The sequence below is a fragment of the Aethalodelphis obliquidens genome, unplaced genomic scaffold (assembly GCF_003676395.1).
Source record: "Aethalodelphis obliquidens isolate GAN/ISIS:26980383/991018 unplaced genomic scaffold, ASM367639v1 scaffold21, whole genome shotgun sequence".
Taxonomy (NCBI): domain Eukaryota; kingdom Metazoa; phylum Chordata; class Mammalia; order Artiodactyla; family Delphinidae; genus Aethalodelphis; species Aethalodelphis obliquidens.
This window is the reverse complement of record NW_020837965.1, coordinates 19219708-19239904: the sequence shown is the minus strand read 5'-3', so window position 1 is coordinate 19239904 and position 20197 is coordinate 19219708. Positions and strand designations below refer to the sequence as shown.

General features: G+C 49.5%; 1 protein-coding gene across 2 annotated transcripts in view; it reads left to right on the top strand.

The window, feature by feature from the left end:
• CLMN (calmin) overlaps positions 1-10225 on the top strand; it is a 108565-nt gene extending 98340 nt beyond the window's left edge. Inside the window, exons 9-14 of one of the 2 annotated variants that reach the window (XM_027120467.1) lie at positions 1246-2844; positions 5723-5919; positions 7298-7358; positions 7967-8037; positions 8450-8546; positions 10026-10225. In XM_027120467.1, coding sequence (XP_026976268.1) covers positions 1246-2844; positions 5723-5919; positions 7298-7358; positions 7967-8037; positions 8450-8546; positions 10026-10190 — 2190 coding nt within the window. In that variant the 3' untranslated portion in view covers positions 10191-10225. Of the gene's footprint in view, positions 1-1245; positions 2845-5722; positions 5920-7297; positions 7359-7966; positions 8038-8449; positions 8547-10021 lie in introns of both variants that reach the window. The other variant, XM_027120468.1, reaches the window with a different exon arrangement.
• Positions 10226-20197: the final 9972 nt, after the last annotated feature.

Below are 20197 nucleotides of genomic sequence, written 5' to 3'. Positions count from 1 at the left end.
CTGATCATTTTGACCTTCTCAGGAGCTGATAAAGGCTCTGTTGAAGTTTTATTTAATTTCAGCCCTCCAGTTTCAAGTAATTGTATAATGAGGTCAATCCACCCTCCCTACCAGTGCATTGGGAGCCAGGCTCTGCAGTACCACCAAGATTGCTCTCTGCTTTTCAGCCCTGCTCTCAGCTGCTGCATCTTTTTGTTTCTAACTGGTATAGTTGATTTACAATGTTACATTAGTTTCTGGCGTACAGCAGAGTGATCCAGTTACGTGAATACATTCTTTTTCATATTCTTTGCCATTATGGATTATTACAAGATACTGAATATAGTTTCTTGTGCTATACAATAAGTCCTTGTTGGTTATCTATTTTATATATAGTAGTGTGTATATATTTACCTCAAACTCCTAATATATCCCTCCCTTGCCTTTCCCCTTTGGTAACCATAAGTTTGTTTTCTGTGTCTGTGGGTGTGTTTCTGTTTTGTAAATAAGCTCATTTGTATCGTATTTTAGATTCCATGTATAAATGATATCATATGATATTTGTCTTTGTCTATCTGCCTTACTTCACTTAGTACGATAATCTCTGTGTCCATGCATGTTGTTGTCAATGGCGTTATTTCATTCTGTTTTATGGCTGAGTAGTATTCCATTTTGTGTGTGTGTGTGTGTGTGTGTGTGTGTACACCACATCTTCTTTATCCATTCCTCTGTTGGTGGACACTTAGGTTGCTTCCATGTCTTGGCTATTGTAAATAATTCAGCTGCATCTTACTTAGCAGAAGTCTCTGTGTGGGAGAATTAGTATATGAAGAGAACTAGTTTTGTGTTTGGGCCCCTTCTAGATTCAATCTCTCACGCCAGCCCACACAATCAATAAATATTTAGCTGATCTTTCCTCATCTTGGATGAGTTCGCTCTCCTGTCCATACCCAGACCAGGCAGTGGCCCACAGGTATGAACTCATGGACAATCTCTGCTCACTTAGGAAGGGCTCATCCTTCTCCAGAGTTCAGTTCATTGATATGTCTTTGCAGCCATAGCTTTAAAAAAAAACACATTCTTTTAAACTTTGGTGTTCTCACATTTCAGCAGGAACAGTAGTCATTTGCCAGTCTACCTCTGCATCAGAACACTTCCATTCCTTCTGAAGTGCTTTTTCCACTTTGGTGTTTGTGTTTTGAGAGGGGACGCCGCGTGACACTTAGACGCTCTGCTGATTTCACGTTGCCCTGTATTTCTTGGCAGGAGGATTTTGCGGATTCCGACAAAGAAGCCCCTATTGAATCCACCTTCGTCCGCATCAGAGAAACCCCTTCTGAACAAGAGAGCACCGTCTTCCTTCTGACTGAGAACGGGGAGCGTGCCTACACCGTCAACCACGAGACGAGCCACCCGCCACCCTCCAAAGTCTTCGTCTGTGACAAGCCTGAGGGCGTGAAGGAGCCCTGCGTTACCAGCCGGGAGCTGGCAGACAGCTGCTCTGAGTTCAAGCACGAGATCGTTGACCAGGTTCTCCAAGGGGTCCCAGGGAAGATCAACAGCACCGGCGAGCTGGCCCCAGAATCTTCCATCTTATCATCCAGAAAGGACAGCCAGAGGTCCACCTCTCTGCCAATCAAGAAAACTGTGCACTTTGAGGCTGACACCTACAAGGAGGCCTCCTGCAGTAGGGACCCTTTCTACAGTCCAGACCTTCGCTTCGAAGGAAGCCCAAGAGAGACCAAGGAGTTGTCCAAGCAGGACGGACAGGTCTGGGCGGCTGAGGTTGCCGAGGAAACACCGAAACAGGAGGCCCCGGAGGTCCTGGAAGCAGCCTCCAGTGAGGCCCCCAGCGACGTGTCTTCAGTGGACGGTAAGGTCAGTCATCCTCCGACTTCCCAGACCTCTCCCTCCTGGAATGGGGCGTCGGAGAGGGCAGCTGGCCCAGGGGAAGAGGGCCGTTCCCCGTCATCCCTGGGAGAGGATACCATTGTGGCCGATTCCATGGAGATCGAGGTTAAGCTGTTGACTGCAGAAGCTATGGATAAGGAAGACCCTTTCGAAGGCATACCATTAAAAGCCTCGAAATTTAACAGCAACCTCGTAGGTTTTCCCTCCACCAGCCAGGCTTTCCACGAGGTTCCTTCGCCTCATGAGAAAAAACCTGCCGAAGAGGAGGTGTCCGAGGACCGTGCTGAGAAGTTGCGTAAAAGGAGGGGTAAATCTGCCCACAGGAAGACAGATTTGGATGAGCCCCCCGTGAAGCCCAACCAGCAGGAACCTCACAAGGACCCTGGACCAGAAGACCGAGGCTCTTCTTTGGAGGCACCGGTGGATAAAAAGCCAGAAGTGTGTGAAAAGGCCAAGCACAAGTCCCCCCGGCGCCGTCGGGGTGAGGAGGAAGGGGAAGCCGAGGGCCCACGGGGCCTTGGGGGAGAATTGCCTTCCAGTCCAGCCAACAGCAGCCGCAGCTTGGAGACCCTCCGCAGCCCCAGCGACGAGGGCCTGGATTTCGAGCCGTCTCCACCGCCCTCCAGGATCTCCATCATCCCCCACGACCTTTTCTACTACCCGCATTACGAGGTCCCCCTGGCTGCGGTTTTGGAGGCTTACGCAGAAGGCGTGGAGGATTTGAGAAACGAAGAAGTGGACCTCGAAGAGCCAGAGGGGTATCTGCTGGACGCGGGGGCCGGGGGGGCCGAGGCCTCCCAGAGCAGCTGCAGCTTCGCCGGGCGGGGCAAGGGCCACCCCCAGGCCAGCGTCGCGGAGGATGCCAGCCCAGCCTCGGAACCCAGCCCCCCGTCCCCGCAGGGGGACCACCAGCCAAGTGAGGACGCGGAGAGTGTCCCCGTGCAGGGCCACCAGGTACTTGACTGCGGGGACGGGAACGCTGAGTGGGGAGTTCTGTGCTTCTCCTCATCTCGGCTTCTTCCTCCATAAAACAGAGAAAGGCAGTTTCCCTCGCAGGCATCCCAGGTCCAGAATTTAAGGAGACGCTCACTCAGGCTCAGGCAAGGTCAGGGTTAGCACCCGAGAGGAACACTTGCCGTCAGTTTTGCACCCTGGGTGTCTCGCTGGCCTCCCCTAGTCTGGGACCTGCCCGCAGCCTGCCCAGGAGATCAGATGAGGCCATGCTTGCGGTGCTTGAGGGTCCAGCTTAGTAGTGGCAGAGATCATTGTAAGTAGCAATCGCGGCTCTGCGTAGCATGCACTTGGTGAACTTTACCCCCAACCCCGCGGCAGCCTGAGAAAACCAAGCCAGACCTCACCCTGGACTCCAGCCTTGATTTTTAAAGGCCTATTGCTTGTTGAGCACTATTGTTCGGCTCCTGTGGTTAGAAGTGGGTTGTGTAAACAGGGCAAGGCGGACGCGCACTTCTGAGCCGGGGCAGCTGGGCACGTGCTCCTCTGTCACCTCGTGTCTCCACGTCATCTGGCCCAGCAGCTTCAGAGGGCCCCCCCAGAGTGATCAGTGAGAGAGTGTGGGGAGCCCTGACTGCATGTCCCTCTGGGTCCCCCTCCCCGCCCTCCCCTCCGGACAAGCCCACCTCCTCCCTGCCTCCCAGCCTGCCTCTGGGCTTTGCTGGAGCTGGCCCCCCCATCCGGACGCCCTTCCCCACACTTGGCTTGGCGAGCACTTACTCATCTTCAAAGCCCAATGCCAACAGCATCCCCTCCCGGGAGCCTGCCCAGCCCCTCTCCAGGCAGAGCAGTCACTCTTGCATTTATAGTGATAACATTCTCGATGGTTCTCTAGTGGACTGCTGCAGCTTTCGTGGGTTGTGATTTTCTCTCCTGGGAGAGAGTGAGCGTTTGTGTATTAATCTCTGGGCTCCAGAGGTCAGCCTGACAGGAAACAAGGTGCATTGCATGACAGTTGGGGTATCCGGTGACGGCAGGTAAATTAAGCCCTGAGGTGCTGGAAAGTCAGGACAGGACCCAGCGGAGGCCCAAAGGTGCTCGGAGGAGTGAGAAAGCCTTGCCCTGGGGAGGCTGCAGGAGAAGGGGAATCTGAGTCGCCTTAAAAGGCATGTAGGATTTAGATGGGCCAGAAGTGGTAGCATCATTTATGGGTCTGCCCGCTCCAGGCAGTGGGGAGTAGCTGCCCGAGTACCAGGGGGCCTCAGAGTTCTCTGGCGCTAACAGTCCAGAAGCCACGTGTGGCCGGACCTATCCTTTGGTGCCGAGCACCCGTTCTCTGTCCGTCTTCAGCTGGAGAAGAGGGCTGGGTGGCTCCATGGGTGCGAGAGACCTGCCTGCCACCTTCCCCTTCTGCCCAGGGGCAAGGAACCTCGTCCTGTCCCCTGCCCCTAGCCCTCTGTCTGCTGTCTGTCAGAGCAGGCTTGTCCTGTGGGAGACCAGGAGATCCGGCGGGTTGAGAAATGCCCCTCGGTGACATCAGGTCTCGGGGTCCCCAGGTTGGGGGATGACAACAGCAACTGGGGTGATTCTCTGGATTATTACAGGCCAAAAAGCTCTTTTAGAACAAAAGAAAGGGGACTGGGATTGGGGAGAGCCTGAGTTGCCTTTCTGCCCCTCTGGGTGACTTAGAATGGCCAATGAGCGCTAAGTTCCCCTCCCCCAGTGATGGAGTGTGGCCTGTGGGCACGCAGATGAGGCATCCAACGCGCAGGTGCCCACGGCTCCCAAGCGCACCTTGCCGTTGGCTCCCGAGTGTAGCCCCAGCCTTGACCCCTGTGAGTGAGCAGGGGTGGGGGAGGGGAAGGGGTGCAGCCCAGGATGACTTGCCTCCTGACAGAGAGGATGACGGGGGGTGGAGAATTTCTCCGATACCTGGCCCTTCCTTAAAAAGAAAAGCGAAAACTATCTTCTAAATGGACTAGAAAATGGCAAGTTCTACTTCCAGTCTTTAAGAAAGTCAGTCCTCTCCTCACTTCACCTTTCAGAAAAGGTAGCATTTGCTCATTGATAACGGAGGCGCAGCTGGCCTTTCAGATCGCTGAGCGCGGTTTTCATTTCTGCAGGGAGCTTTGTTCTCCTGGGCTGCACTGGCCGGCCACTCTGATCCTCTTATTGGGACACCAGTTGAGCAGGTTTTTCCAGCCCCTGTGAGGATTCTTGAGAGGCGCTGCCAGCAATTCTCACGCTTCTCGATTTCAGTGGGAGCGTCGCTGGTGGGTTTCAGAGTGCCTGGGGCGGGGGGTGGAGGTCAAAGATTCCTTATCATATAAATGCTACAAAGGTGGCACTACCATACACCTTCGGCCAAAAGCACGGTGAAGAGTCATCTCTCCAAACACAGGAGCCGCCTTCACACCCTTGGCCCACCTGGCCTCTAGGATTTGTTCCTCTGTTTAAGTGGATGATGGTTGCGTGAAGGGTCCAGCCATTGTCCACTGTGAGGGACATCCTTTCTAGGAAGCACTGTGGTATAGTGGGAAGAGGCTGATAATCATTATACCCATTTGCCAGACAAGGAGACCAAGGATCAGGGAGATAGTCAGTTGCTCAAGGTCAGATAGCTGACTTAGCCAGGATTGGAAACCAGGTCTTCCTGACTGTAAAACCCATGCTGTTCTCGATCCATCAGTCTGGAGCATTTGGAACTCTGCCCGGGGAGCAGCAGTTCGGGTGGGCTTCTCCTCCATGGTGGGCTGTGCTGGAAGGAACCCATGGAAGAGGCAGGATTGGAAGGGGCGCCCTAGCTGGGCCTCGGAGCCAAGGTGGAGCAGGGCGCTGCCGGGTAAAATTCTGATTTGTGTTTGGTTGTCATCTCCTTCAGTCCCAGGAGTTTCCAGACTCGGAAAACTTAGCAAACCCATTAGAAGAAAAGGTAATGGAAGAACCGATCAGCAGTAAAAAAAAGGAAAAAAGAAAACACGTGGACCACGTAGGAAGTTCAATATTTATAGCACCCGGAACTGTTCGCTCCTCAGATGACCTGGAAGAAGACACCTGGGACCACAAAGTCCTTTCCAGGTATTTTATTAACAACTTCTCACCCCAGAGCCTGAGCTGGGAAGCTACTCTCTGAACTCATCCCATTTCTGGTTTCTGATTGGATGGGGGACGCAGGGGTGGGGCTGGACAGCAAGGGAAACAGATTCAGGCAAAGTTCTCATTCTTCACACCTGGGCTCCCCCACTGACCTCCCCCCCATCCCTCCCCCAACCAATATCAGACCTGCCCGTAATCGGCAAAACCAGAAGGACCTGAACTTTGCCTTCTCTCCTCGCTCCAGGTAGCTTTGGGTGGAAGCTGGCAGTGAGCAGAGAGGTGGCTGAGCCGTAGGTAGGGGTGGGGTATGAAAAGTAATAGCCTTGGAGACTCTGCCGGCCGTCTCTGGCCCCTGATAACCTCCGGTCAGTCTAGGTAGAGACCAAACTTAGCCGTTTATAAGCATCTTACAGGATCAGAAGGGAGGCACTGGATATGCGTGGAGGGGACCATTTATCACTGTCGCATGGAAGCTGGACTTTAATATGACCGCTACACCCACGAGTTTGGGTCCAAGGCAGTAAGGGTGGAAACTTGAGGAAACTAACATGACTGTCTCTGTATCAGGCCCATCCCCATGCAACACCTCTTTCTCCTGTGGAGCAATAAGACAGGGCCACTTTGACCTGCAGTAGCTTAGTATCCCCAACAGCTCCATGAAGTAGGTAGAATGGGAATGATGATCCATTTCACAGATAAGGAAAACTGATCAGAGATGTAAATATTTGACCAAAGTTGCCAGTTAATCAACTAGGAGCCAGGATGACAGCCCAGGCCTCTGGCTGGGTATCTTTTTGCCTTAGCCCTGAGTGAGCCAGCTTTATTGGAAGATCAGAGAAACACATCAGCCTCAAAGATATAGTCAGAAAATTAGCCTCCTCGTGTATGAAAGGAAAAGAGGTGGTCCACCCAAGAGCTAGGCAGTCAGCAGCACTGTGCACAGCAGGAAGCACTGCAAAGGGAGTCCGGGTCCCAGGTCTCAGCCCAGGTCTGACTTTAGCTTGCAGAGGACGTCTGGTGAGTCCCAAGACTTCGGGACACTTAGAAAAAGAGACCCTTTCCTGCCCCCAAAATCCTATGATTTTTAAGAATATGTGGTCTGCTTTCTATTTGAAATTCTTTCTCACTGTTTCCTTTTTTTTTTTCTTTTCTTGTTGACGAGGGCTCAGTGTGTCCCTTTCACCTCATCCTGCTGTTTGTAAACACACTCCACCCCGAGTGGGTCTCCTGGATACCATGTCTCATTTCCATCACTAGGTCAGAAATCAGAGCTTGCCTGAATCCACATGTGGCGGCCTCAGGATGGGGGCAGCAAGAAGTTCTTGGTGACGCCAATTCAAAACGTGTGTTTATTTTGCAGGACAAGTCACAGTGACTCCAGCATTTACGTTCGACGACATGCTAATAGGTCTTTGGAACCGGTTAGTATGTGAATTTCTTCTTCTTTCATCCGGCCCCTGCTAATCAATTCCTTTCCATCCTTCCTCCTCCCCAGCCCAGAGCTTTGAAATTACTGACTTGCGACAGCTACGCTTTGGGATAGAAGACAAGCAAATTGAAACCTTGTCAGTAGGCATAGTGCAATCAGATGTCCAGTTTGGGCAATAGGGGATGTAAATAAAGTGACGATTTTAAAGCCCAAAGGCATCTTTGCCATAACAAACGCATCCAAGACCCCACCCCTGCACACACGTCCAGAAAGATCACGTTCAGAGACAGAGGTGCCACATAAGCAGAGGGTTCGCTTTGTCTTCGCAACCACTCAGCTGTGGATGTGTTGGGACCCAAAGCCCTGGGATCCACAGCTTGCCCTGATTCAGGCTGTTATGGGGGAGGGGAGCCTTCCGTCCGCCCGTGGGAATGACGTAGAATACTGTATAGTCATTTTGCTTTGGAACTAGATGTTTGCAAGATTGAGAAAATCATGGCATGCTCGACTCTGTATGTTTAAAATCATTTCATTTTCTGTTTCAGAGATTTCATCTTTACTAATTGGGTTGCGGGGTTTTGTTTATGAATTTCACTGTAGGATCATTTTAGCCATGTTCAGTTGAGGAACGCAGCAGATCAGGATGACAGAAGAAACCAAATGTTAACCAGGTAGGTGGCAGTAGTCCAAGCTTGGTGGGGCTTAAAAGGATATTTTTTCTTTAATTTTGCAGCCTACCTACTGGGGGTGGCTATTCTCCAACAAGGCTGTGTTGGATAACAGTATTAATAGTCTGGGCTCATGCAAGAAAATACCCGTTCCGGAAAAAATGAATGGAAATTGAGTATGTGTGGGAGGGGAAGGTAGATATGAATTCATGTTGATGGGCAGGGCATGGTTCAGAAAATGACTCGGTTTAAAGACAGGTCTGGGTCATGAGCCTGTGGCTGTATTTAGATGACATGGTGGTATAAGCTGGCCCTCTGAGGCAGAGCCAGGCAGAAGAGGTCGGGACGGGATACCGTGTGTGTTCTAAACCCTGTAGCCCCTGACAACTGTGTTAATTCCGTGTCGCCACTGCAGGTACAATACTCAGAAGCTCACTGAGCTGATGTTACAGTTTTATGACATCAGAACAGACATGAAGAGGGAATGCAAACATGCCAGGATGTCTATGAAAGTATTTCTTCCTGTTGGAGAACTAAATGACCTAGACTAAGAGTGTCGAATTGCTGTAACACCGCCCGCTGAGAACGTAGGCAGGCAGAGAAATCTAAAACTCTGACAACTCTGAGATGCCCCTATCTCTGTTAAAGTTATTGAATCACTTAATTTAATTGATTTTTTTAAAAATATTTGCCACGGATTTGAATTGGCTTGGAAGGACTTAGATCACTGGAATGGAAAGACCTTGCCTGAAAATTGCCCAACACCCAGGAGTGTAATCTGTACAAGTCCACCTGTCTGGCTACTAAAAAAAGAGGCAAGATTTGTTTCCCCCCTCTGCCGTAAAATGGAAATATTAATTCACGTTTTCCACCAGGTTTGACATCCTGATAGGAAAATAGTACTTTTAGCTTTTATGAGATAGAGTCTTTGAAAATTGAACCCGCAAGGTTGAGAAGTGCAGTCGTGTTTTCCATGCTTTTGAACATTTATTACCCTTGCAATAAAAATATGCAGTTTAAAATTTCTCTAAAAACAGTTTTAAGAAGGAGAAAGAAATTCTGTCCGTTGTCTGTTATCTGCGTGGGAATCGCTCAGTTTCCAGACCAGGGCAAAGGTTTAATCCCCTCTTGGCATGGCCTTTCATTGTATCAGGAGATGGTCTAGGGAGGAGGAGGTAGTTTTTGCTTCTCATCATCTCCATCACCCTGATGACCCTGAGAAGCCCCAAATGACCCTGAGAAGCTTACACTCTAGGTTCTACAAATGCCTCTGTAGAGGCCCCCGAGCCCAACTGCAATCAGATTATGGCTTCTGACCCTTTCCTGTCACCACCACAACAGTCCCCTTCTGGGCTTTCTCCACCAGGCAAAACTAAAATGTCACTTTAGCACTACCTTCTGTTAAAATAAGAAAGATACATCTGACCAAAATCTGGTAACCTGGTAATTATTTGCAAGGTTAGATTCCAAAAACAAAAACAAAAACTTGGTGGTACAGAGATGTGTCTTTTTGTTGCTGATGGCTGTTTTTAAATGATTTGTCATGAGGGAACCTCCGATTCTTTCTTCAGATTCCTTAGGAAGTCCCCGCTATTCCTAGGGAAGAACGAAGAGCCGTCAGCTTCTAGCTCTGTATTAAGGGCACTGCGGTGTAAGGGAAAGCATCCTGGAAGGGTGTAGACCTGGTCCACGTCCCAGCTGTATCACAGTCATTGTATGGCCTTGAGCAAGCCCCCCTCCCACCCACTCTCCACGCCCGTCTGCAGAATGGGGCTAACAGCTCCTCCCTCTTGGCGCTGTGAAGATGAACTGAGTGCGGTTAAAAGCTCAAAGCATCCCGGGACCCAGCCCTCCGCCTGGGTCTGCACCTCACTGGGAAGCCCGCAGCTCTCCAGTTGGGCAGTGAGGCTGGAGTACAGGGAGGGAGGGGGCTCCACTGGGCTGGGGACCCACTTGTGACTGCCTTGGTGTGTCTCCCCTCCTGCAGGAAGGCCAACAGCTCGGGCGAAGCCAGGACGCAAGAGACCCACAGCCCACAGAACGACTCGCTGATGCAGTTCGTCCAGCAGCCAGACGTGATGTACTTTATCCTCTTCCTCTGGCTCCTGGTTTATTGCCTGCTGGTCTTCCCCCAGCTGGACCTCAACGGACTCTGATGCGTGCGTCTGCATAATAAAAAGACAGGATCCTGGCCAGGGGTGGGCAGTCTCCTTACTTCCTTTTATTGCCTGTTCTGGATGGGGCACTTGCGCAGATGGTGGAGGACCTCCGAGGAAACTTAGACTCCCTCTCTCCACTTTCCTTTTTCATGTTTCCTTTCTCTCCTGTGAGTCCTAAGCACGCTTTTCTCTTTGGCTGTGGACTCAACACTCAGGTGTGTGGCCAGATCCTTGGGTGGGTTTGTTTGTGTGCCTTGCTGTCAGGTATTAAGCTTTGTTACTAATACTCATAACTGGGTCTTAGCTCGCCCCACGCACTGGTTTTTAAGGTCCCAGATGGACCTGAGTTTCTCGCCTCCCGATGAGAAATAGGATGGATGCCTCAGGGAGACCCCGCTGGGAAGAAAACTGCCCTACTTTCCTCCGAGAGGGGAGTCTGAGTGCAGGTGCTGGGGGTCCGCGCACCTGTTGCAGTCTGGTGATTGGTCGTTTTCTTTGGGGGGGATATCAGAGCAGCACAAAGCTGCCGGGTCCAGCAAAGGGCATCCGTGAACGGCAAAGTTCGAGGAAAGTGTGGGCTAGGTCGTGAGCTGCAGTGCACACTTGTTCACCCTCGTTTTCTTTTTTGTGGGGGGCATGCATTTTAATTTTGCTTTTGCATTGATTGAACTGAGGTAAAGCGGTGATTTTCAAACCTTTCCCACCTATGGAATCCTCCTTTCAAGTGGATTCTCAGGGGCCAGTCTAGTTGATACATGAAAAGCAGAGCTTTGGCTGACACAGGGCAAGGCCTGGGATCCCTCTCGCTTTGCCCGGGCAGCTCCCAGCTTCCACTCGTGCCTCCTGAGGCATCTGTGCTGGTACCCAAGGCCCCGCAAGGCACTGTCAAAAAAAAAGCCCCCGAAAGCCCCGAGGAGGAATGCAGAAGTGGCCTGGCTGAGAACGAGTTCTGACTGATGTTAGAGCAGGAAGTGGTCCAGCACGTTCTGCTCCGAGAGAGCTTTAGTGCACACCTGCCTCACAGTGTGAGTCTCAGCACGGGCATCTTTCGTGGTCAGTTATGATGGGTTTCTTGAAAAGGAAAAGGGTTTCTGGAAAGCACCCTGAGAAGTAACCAGAACGGGCAGGTGGTGAGAGGACAGAGGCATCCACCTGCCCTTCCATCTTCCTTCTGCCCTGGGCTCCCTCCTCTTCCTGCTTCCTGTCAAGAGGCAGGCCATGCGTCCCTGTGTATTACTTCCTCCTCCCGTTGTCCTCCCCCTCAGAAAGCATGTATATGGTGAGACTTATAAAACCACAGCCTATTAGGTCAGGAGGGACAGTTAGACTGCATCTCCTCTGCTGAACCCAGAGAGGCAGAGCTGGTTGGCCAAGATCACACAGCCAACCAGGAATGGAGGCCACCTGATGCCCCATCCAGAGCTGTCCCCTCTTTTAGGGAAATTCCACTGGGCCCATGAATGTCCTGAAAAAAAAAATAATAAAATGAATAGATAAGAATGTCCTCATTTAAACAAAACCAAAATTTTTAGGTCAACCACCCACCTTTGTTTTTTCTTGTGTTTTTCCCATGAGGAAGTTTTGTTCGCTTTCAGGCTCATTGCCTGTTCCTTCTAGAATACCCTCGACAGCTCTAACAGCTTGTCAGCTGACACACCAGCTTTGCTGTTACTCCAGGAATCACGCTTCTCTCTCAGCAAGGCAGGGATTTGCTTATTTCAAGCAGGGGGTCTCAAGTTTACAGAATTCCAGCATGGCCAAAAGAATTGACGTAGCGCATTTGAGTCGATGACAGCCAAAGCCTGGCCTCTAACCCACTCTGGCTATAAGCTGCTTTCTCTCCACTAACGAATCTAAGCCTTCCCAGCTGAAAGCCGTTGGGAGTTTGGAGCGATTCCATCTCGAAGGCCTGGTGTCCCATGGAAAATGAGCTAATTAGTGAGCTCCCTGGCATCACTGCAAGCTGAAAGGTACAGATAATAAAGATTATGTGTGTGATACTTTCTAACCCTGGACACCAGGCAGTCCTCACCTAAATTACATGCTTGGAAAGCCAGGGAAGAGCTGACCCGACGTTAATCATTTCACTTTACGGGTCTAGACCTTGTTCAGAAAAGTCTCTGCAGGTTTCTCCTCTCACCCATTACAAAGTGTGATGTTTAAAACCATCTACTGGCAAGATGCCTGAAAGTCATTGGGTTCAGGGTGGCAGCAAACTGATTTTTTTTTTAAAGAAAAAAAAAAAATCTCACTTGATTACAGGCGTGTGTGAAAGCAGTCAGATATAGAAGGTGGGTGAGAAGCCTGAAGGACAGACCACTCCATGGCTTCCATTTAAGAATTTATTTTTAATTCTTATCCAAGTAATACATGTTCATAGTTTAAAAAGAAACAAATACTATAAGACTTTTAATGAAAACTAGCAATCCCCTATGGGTTGCTCTCTAGAAGTAACACTTTCACCTCTTTTAGCTGTTTCTTCTAATATTTACCTTTGCATTTCTACATAACATGCTTATACTTCTTTTATTTTTAAAATTAATCTAGAAACATCTACTGGCTTGCTACCGTGGTAGAGAAGGATCTTGCTCTTACCCATACCGTGCTTTGTTTTTCCAGTATAGTTAGATGTGTTGTTTGGACATCTCTCTTCATTGTGGGCATATGAGGAATGTTTACCCGTGAGCCAAGTAGTGTACTATGGTTACACGTCCTTTCTCGTCAAATTTCTTCTCCCTCCTTGATGATGATGATGATGATTTTGGTGTGGCGCCTTCCTTAGTAACCTTCTTAGAAAAGAACATGGGAAGTAAATATTATTGTAAATATTTTGAGATTTTGCATAACTTAAAATATCCTTATTCTGCCCTTACCCAGGTGTAGCTGGATATAGAATTGTGGGTGGGAAATAATACCACCCATCAAGGTTGTTGAGATTCCTGATGCCATTCTGATTCCCAGGCCTTTAGCTGCGACTTGGGTTTCTCCACCCTCCCAGGAAACATTTAAGATCCCTTCATTCTTAGTGTTCTGAACTGTCCTGATGGTGTTGTACCCTTGATGGTGTACCTCGTGCTGGGTTCTCATGAGAAACTTCAATTTTCTTGTAATTGTTCACGTTCTTTCTTTCTGTACCACCGGTTGTTCCAATGTTGGACTTCCCAGGCTAGACCTCTAATATTTTTTTATCTTTTCTATTTCTCATCTCTTAATTTATTTTTTTTGATCTGCTTTCAAAGGTAGTTGTTCAGCTTTATCTTCTCAATATACCTGATGAATGTTTTATTAATTTCCAAAACGTTTTGTAGTGTCCTGTTCTTGTTTCATGGGTGCAGAACTTATTTCTCTGTGGATGTTCATGATAATGGGGTTTGGGGGAAGTTCTTTTCTGCTCTCTGTTTTGCCTTTATTTCCTCTAAGTTCCCTTTCTCTTAGTCGCACTCTCTGTCTTTCACATTACAAGTTTTCTTCGGATATCTAGTGATCCTATCGGATATCTAGTGGATCCTTCGGATATCTAGTGGATCGGTTCGTGTGTAAGAATGATACAGCACAAAGTGGATAGGAAGTTCTGCGTGTCAACTGGTGGATTCCTCTGTAGGGTCACCAGGTGGGCACCTGGGCTCTTCATGGGAGGACCACACATATCAATATTTGCAGGTCTTTTCTCACTGTGTTTCTTTAGAGATATTTCCACTTCTCTCTGCCTGAGATAAAGGGACCTACGCAGAGCTGCTACTAGCCTATGCAGGGCCCTCATGCAGTTTCAGAAAGGGCATTCCCTCTGAGTGGATGGATGACTCAGAAATAGGTGCCCCTCTGAGCAGAAGCCACCCGTGGGCACTTGGCCAAACTGGCAGAAGCCATCTTTTGCCTCTTTCTCCAGGGAAAGGCCTGAGGAGCAGAGTAAGGGCTAGATTTTAACTCGCAATTGCCCCCTTAGCCAGGCACCTTTGTGCCGTGCACGAACTGGAGGGCCGTACCCAGAGATGCCGGCACACACCTGAGCGCCCGCACCCTGCCTCTGAGCAGGCATCTCGTCACAGTCAGTGTGTACACTCACCGAATCGCTCCCGCCTCGCTGTGCCTGGTGTCCCTGGGTTAGAGCCCCTCCGCTTGCCCCCGAGGAGTAGGCTGCTGGCGCCGCTCGGTGCTGGTGCCTCCCCCCTGCACAGGCAGTGCGTGGTGTTGGGATTCCTCGGCCCTGCTCCCGTCTCCCTCAGTTCTGCCCCTGCCATACATGGGTCGGCATCTCGCGCCTGCTGTCATCTCCTCTTCATCCCTTTGTCTTTATGATTCCATCCCTTCCATTCCTTTGTTCTTGTTTCCGTGGGGTTTCACCAGGGAAGACACCCTCTTGAATCGCAGGTCCCACGTTTGCGCTCTCCCTGCTTGTTAGGTGGCTCGCTGCTCTGTGGGCGTGCTTGTGAACGTGCCCTGAGTCCTGCTGAGGCCTGGTCTGCGAGCGCCTTCATGTAACGCTGGGCCAAGTGAGGAGAGGCGAGAGGGCACCTGGAGCTCCCCTGGATGCCCCAGCACAGATAGGACTCTCCTTCCTTCCCTCCTTTCCACCTCCTACCCCGACGAAACTATCTTAGAGCTCCGTTCCCCGCCAGACTCCCGCTTCTTGGAGTCACGCACTTTCTAGGTTTTCTTTGCCACCGTCCCTTCACCGGGAAACAGTCCGCACCGGTGTCGGCCAGCGAGCAAACTGGCTGCTCCCTCTGTTGGATGGCTGTTTGGAACTTTGTGAGCAATTCCTCCTGGTCAAGCCCGGCCTCTGTAGGGAGTGGGGCTCCCACCAGGACTGGGAACCAGGGAGTGCCCCCTAGAAGCCACCCTGGGCACAGGCTGCATCTCCCTTTCTGGGGTTCAGCTCTCTCTTCCCGTCCCCATGCAGTGCGATCCTGCTCTTTGCGAGGGTCGAACTCGTAGAAGGCAGAAGATTTGGAGGCTGCCTGCCTGTGTAGTCGATCTTCATAAATTATAGGTCATTTCATAGCCTTAGGGATCACATAAGGGTCTAGTGCCTCATTTAAGAAATGAGAAAACTGACGATCAGGAAGGAGAGATGATTAGTCACACTGCTAGTTAGTGCCCTCGGGAGGGACGTCCGGATGCCAAGTTCTCTACAGAACTCCAGCCGCTGCAGCTCAACTGCACCTCCCTCGTCACCAAGGACTCAGGACATCACAGAGCTGATCTCTCAAACACAGGCCCGAGTAAACAAGGAAAGAAGGTATCTCTGAATCTCAGAATTCGTGGTGGCTTCTTTGTTAAGAATTGTTCTCTTTCCGCGGTCGTGTCATTGGCGAGCACTCCCGTGACACACTCTTTCATGCAAGCTCGGATTTTCTTAACTCTCCAGTAGGCCCACTGCTGTTTGGAGCCACGACCTCTCTTTCCCTTTGGCTTGGAGACCTTCCCAGCCATTTCTGTTTACGTCCTCAAGTCCCCGAGGTGGTCTATGTGGGAGTTTCAGATCAACGTGGTTCCTCAGAACCTTCCCAGCGATATTCTGGCCAGGAAACAAGAGCCCACGAAACCCTCCGGGTCCGCATGTGTTATTTCTCTTGCCCTGACATTGCATCATCTCTGCTGAGACCGCCTTTGGGGAGAGACTGAACGTCTTGGGGCTGCAGCTGCTGGCTGGAGTCCCCACTGAATAGCAGGCTCTTCCTCCGGCCCGTCCAGCTGCTCTCGGGATGAAGGCCTTGGCCTGGGCTGAGCAGCTGAAGCCTGAGAGCTGGCGTGAGTGATAACTCGCTTATTTGCTGGAAATAGCTGCAGAGTTTCCCTGAACAGTTAGCCAGTGTCAGGGAGCCAAGAAATGACACGTGGGTTCTTTGCTGGATGTCGAGTCCCGTAGATCTTCTCGGCTCTGCCTCTTGTCAGGCACCTTGTTGAGGAGCAATAGTTATGCAGGGAAGTGAGCCCAATACCCGTGAAGCGTGGACCCTGCATGCATTGCGCCCAGAATCTTCCATTCCCATCTCACGCAGACCCCGTGGCTTCAGGCTCCAGGTGAGCCCTGGTCCTCCTTGCTCTGACGTGTGACAGCACCACAGTGACCTGCAAGCCGTCAGAGTCCTCCACCCCCGTGGGAGCGACCAGCTTGGGAAGGAGCAAAGGCCTGGAGGTTCTGAGCCCCTACTTCCCTGGGGTCAGCAGAGGCCATCAGAGTTCCGGGGCCCCTCTGACCCTTCTGGAATTGCCGGACCCCTCAGCGGCGGGAAGACCGACGTGGCTGCTTATAATTCATCTGAGAACCTTGATGAAAACCCAGCCCTGGGCTGTAGCACCAACAAGCCAGAAAAATGTCCTCGTTTATGGGAAGAAGACAGCCAGTATTTTACGCTGTTGGACCACGTGGTTTTAAATACACACAGCACTCAGTAATCTACCGCCCTGATCCCACTGCTAACTTCAAGATTCCCTGACACTTAGAGGTCAAGGCCAGCTTTCATCTAGCAGGAATCTCTTTAACTGAAACTCCCCCCGGCCCCCTTTTTTTTATCACTCCCTTCTCCCTTCTCCCTTCTCCAGGAGGATTTATGGAATAGGGGAAGAGGGCAGGTTCAGGAATCAGCCGGATCTAGGTTCAAGTCCCCGCTGTGTCTCCAGATATATCTGGATGACTGGGCAAATTACCTCTCTGAGCATCTTCTGTGCAGAGTCGACACTCAGTACATATTTGCTGAGTGAATAATAGCTCCCTTGTGAGCTTGTTACAGTGTCGTAAAATGCTCAGTAGCTCCCTGTCTGCATGTCCCTCCTCGCCAAGCTTTGACTAGACCTCCTTTCAGTTCGTTCAGTTTACCATGGCTTCTTCTAGCCTCTCTCCAATCCGCCTCCATCTTGCCAGCTGCTCTCTCACACCTAGCTCATGCCTTTTACAAGAGGAAGCGGAAGCCAGCGTGTACCCACGGACTCACTGGACCCTTAACGACAATCACGGGAGGTGGTTCTTTCAGAGAGGAAGCTAAAACACAAGAAGGAAAGATGACAAGGTCATAGAGCTGGCAAGTGGCAGAACCATGATCATAGGACTCTTCCTTCCAGACGTTGATTTCCACCCTAGACTTTGCTGCTTAGAAAATAAGTCATGCCTTAATGTGATTCTGATTGTTGGTGAATTTGGCCTAGTTGGCAAGCGTGGGTGGAAATCTCAGAGTTGGGCGGGTTTAGCAGTTGCGTTGCAACCCTCACCTGGCGTTCTTCCCCTTCCCAAGTTTCTGCGTACTTTGACCCCCGCCCCGTATCAACACTGCTTAAATATCTCCTTCATCCTCATTTGGTAAAAATGACTAATATTGTACATCAACTATACTTCAATTAAAAAATAAATTAAAAATTTTTTAAATAACTGAGGACACCCAAGTTCAGGTTTTAACCTAAGGTTGCAAATTGACAACCAAAATGACTGCGTCTAAAGGCCCATTAGCAGCATAACCTCAGTGTCTAACATCCAAGATTGAATGACTTTAATTAATGCCCCCAGGTAGTCACTCTTCACTTCTCACACATGCTTTTCAGAGTAGAAGTGAGGCTTCCTCCTTCAAAAAGCAAATCTCACTGTGCTGGGCAGAGCACAAGTTAAATAGGGATGAGACCATGGATTACTTGGAGGAAGTTAGAACTGGTTGGCCTGTGAGATAGGAATCATTATTTTTCCTTTGTTTTGAATTGAAAAGTTGTGATTTTTGCATTGTTGCAGAAAGGAATAGAAAAATGTCTCCTAATAGGTCTCTTTTCCATTTGCAAAAGTTCAGACTTTTAGACCCACCAGAAGTCAGTAATAGCCTATTCTCTGTAAGACTTTCCTATGAGGACAGACACAACATGCCTGTATTCCTAAGTGTCATGCAAGGATTGAGACACTTTTTAAAAGGAAACTCTGGGGACTTCCCTGACTGTCCAGTGGTTAAGACTCCGCCTTCCAATGCAGGTGGTGCGGGTTCGATCCCTGGTCGGGGAACTAAGATCCCACATGCTGCACAGTATGGCCCAAAATTTTTTTTTAAAAAAAAAAGAAACTGAAAGTGTCTGTAACCTAGAGAGTTGACATTATTCCAAAGTAGGATAGCACTGGCCTGGTCATCAGGACCCTAGGTCCTAGCTCCGGCCCACCTGCTGTGACACCTTGAATAATTCTTTTACCTCTCTGGGTGGAAAGGTGGGAGACCTCTTTTTAAAAGTCTTTCCTAGGTTTAAAAATCCAAAGGTTAGGGCTTCCCTGATGGCACAGTGGTTGAGAGTCCGCCTGCCGATGCAGAGGACACGGGTTCGTGCCCCGGTCCGGGAAGATCCCACATGCCGCGGAGCAGCTGGGCCCGTGAGCCATGGCCGCTGAGCCTGCGCGTCCGCAACGGGAGAGGCCACAACAGTGAGAGGCCTGCGTACCGCAAAACAAACAAAAATCCAAAGGTTAGCAAATTAGGTTTGTTTTTATTTTAATCTCAGTAAGTGGCCTGTTTGCTTAGAATAAATGCACCTCTGCATTTGTAAGTGAATTCCAAAGCTTAGAGCATGGCTTCCGGCTTTAGTATCTGAGAAAGGTGCCTTTGGAAAGTGTTTGGTAAAATAAAAGGTGGTCTGCTGAAAGTGTGGGGTGAAAGTTTGGAGTAGAACGTGGGAGAGCTGCTTCCTAGGACTCCCAGAACCAAACTGGTCTCCTTAAATTAAGTCAGCATCCGAGGCAATTTTCTTGGATACTTTGAAGTTCACAAGTTCAGCTGCAGGCATATATAGATGTAAACGACTGGACCTTTCTATCCTTCCCATCTTTTTCCCCGTCCCCTGGTAGACTCGAAATAGATAGGCACAGAAATTCCACTCGAATCAGAGGCTGCTTGCATTCTAGCACTGGACCCCTGAAGCCAAAGACGGGCATGTTTGTACAGAATGTCCCTGGGGTGGGAGTGGAACTGGGGGAAGGGGTGCCATGAAGCAGAGACCCTGTCTCCTTGAAATTGCACCCTGAGTTAGCTACCTGCATCACTTGCGTTGGTGTTGGTAACATCAGCCAAAGACAAAGAGTGAAAGAGGAAGGATGGTTGTTCCCTACCATTCATGGTCAGGACCAATTGTTAAACCTGGAAGCAGGAGTTTGTTCAAAGTGTATTGTATTGGATGATGATACCTATTTATTTTTTCAAGGTCTGTAATACGTTTAACAGATTTAATGCTACGGTTTCTTGTAATGTCATGGCAGGACTTAATTGATAATGTCTGAATATTTTTACTGAGAGCTCTAAGAGAACTATTGAAAAAAAAAGCAAAATGTTATTTTGTAGCACAAGAATTATTTTGTCTGTTTAGCACATGCATAGCTGTAGCTTTGTAAAAAAAAAAGGTATCTTTGTAAAAAAAATTGTATGAACATGCACTCTTATTTATTGACTATTGTAAATGAAGATATAAATGACTATTTGCATAATTTATACCTGTGGGAAATTAACTGGAGTATTTGTTATTTGACTGTTTTCTATTAAGGACTATTAGGCTTGGTGCTATGATGAATGGTCTTGTAAAATTACATGTAACCTTAAGAAAAATTTTGAGTATAAATTTCATGAATTGACCAGCTCGTTGATAATTCTTATTTCCATGTATGTTCACGCCTTTGCCAACCAGAAATGACTCTATCTTTCCTTTGTCCCAACAAAGAGTACTATTGCCAGGTAGAAGTGACACTAATTGGCTGTAGAATTGTAGAGACTGTAGGGAATCTACCCTTTTTAACTATTAACTTGTCTTGAGTCTTTGCAGGTGAACCTCCAAGAAGGAACAATAATGGTAGTGATGGTGGCTCTATGGCTGTGGAGTTACGCTGCCTGCCTGGGTTTGAATCCTGGGTCTGTCTCTTACCGACTGTGTGATTTGTAACAAGTTACCATAGTAGCCTGGGTCTTCCAGAAAACAGAGCCTGAGTCAAACCTTATGTGCCTATGCATCAGTGCCGGGGGGATGGGGGCGCGGGTACAATCCCAGGGCAGCAAGAG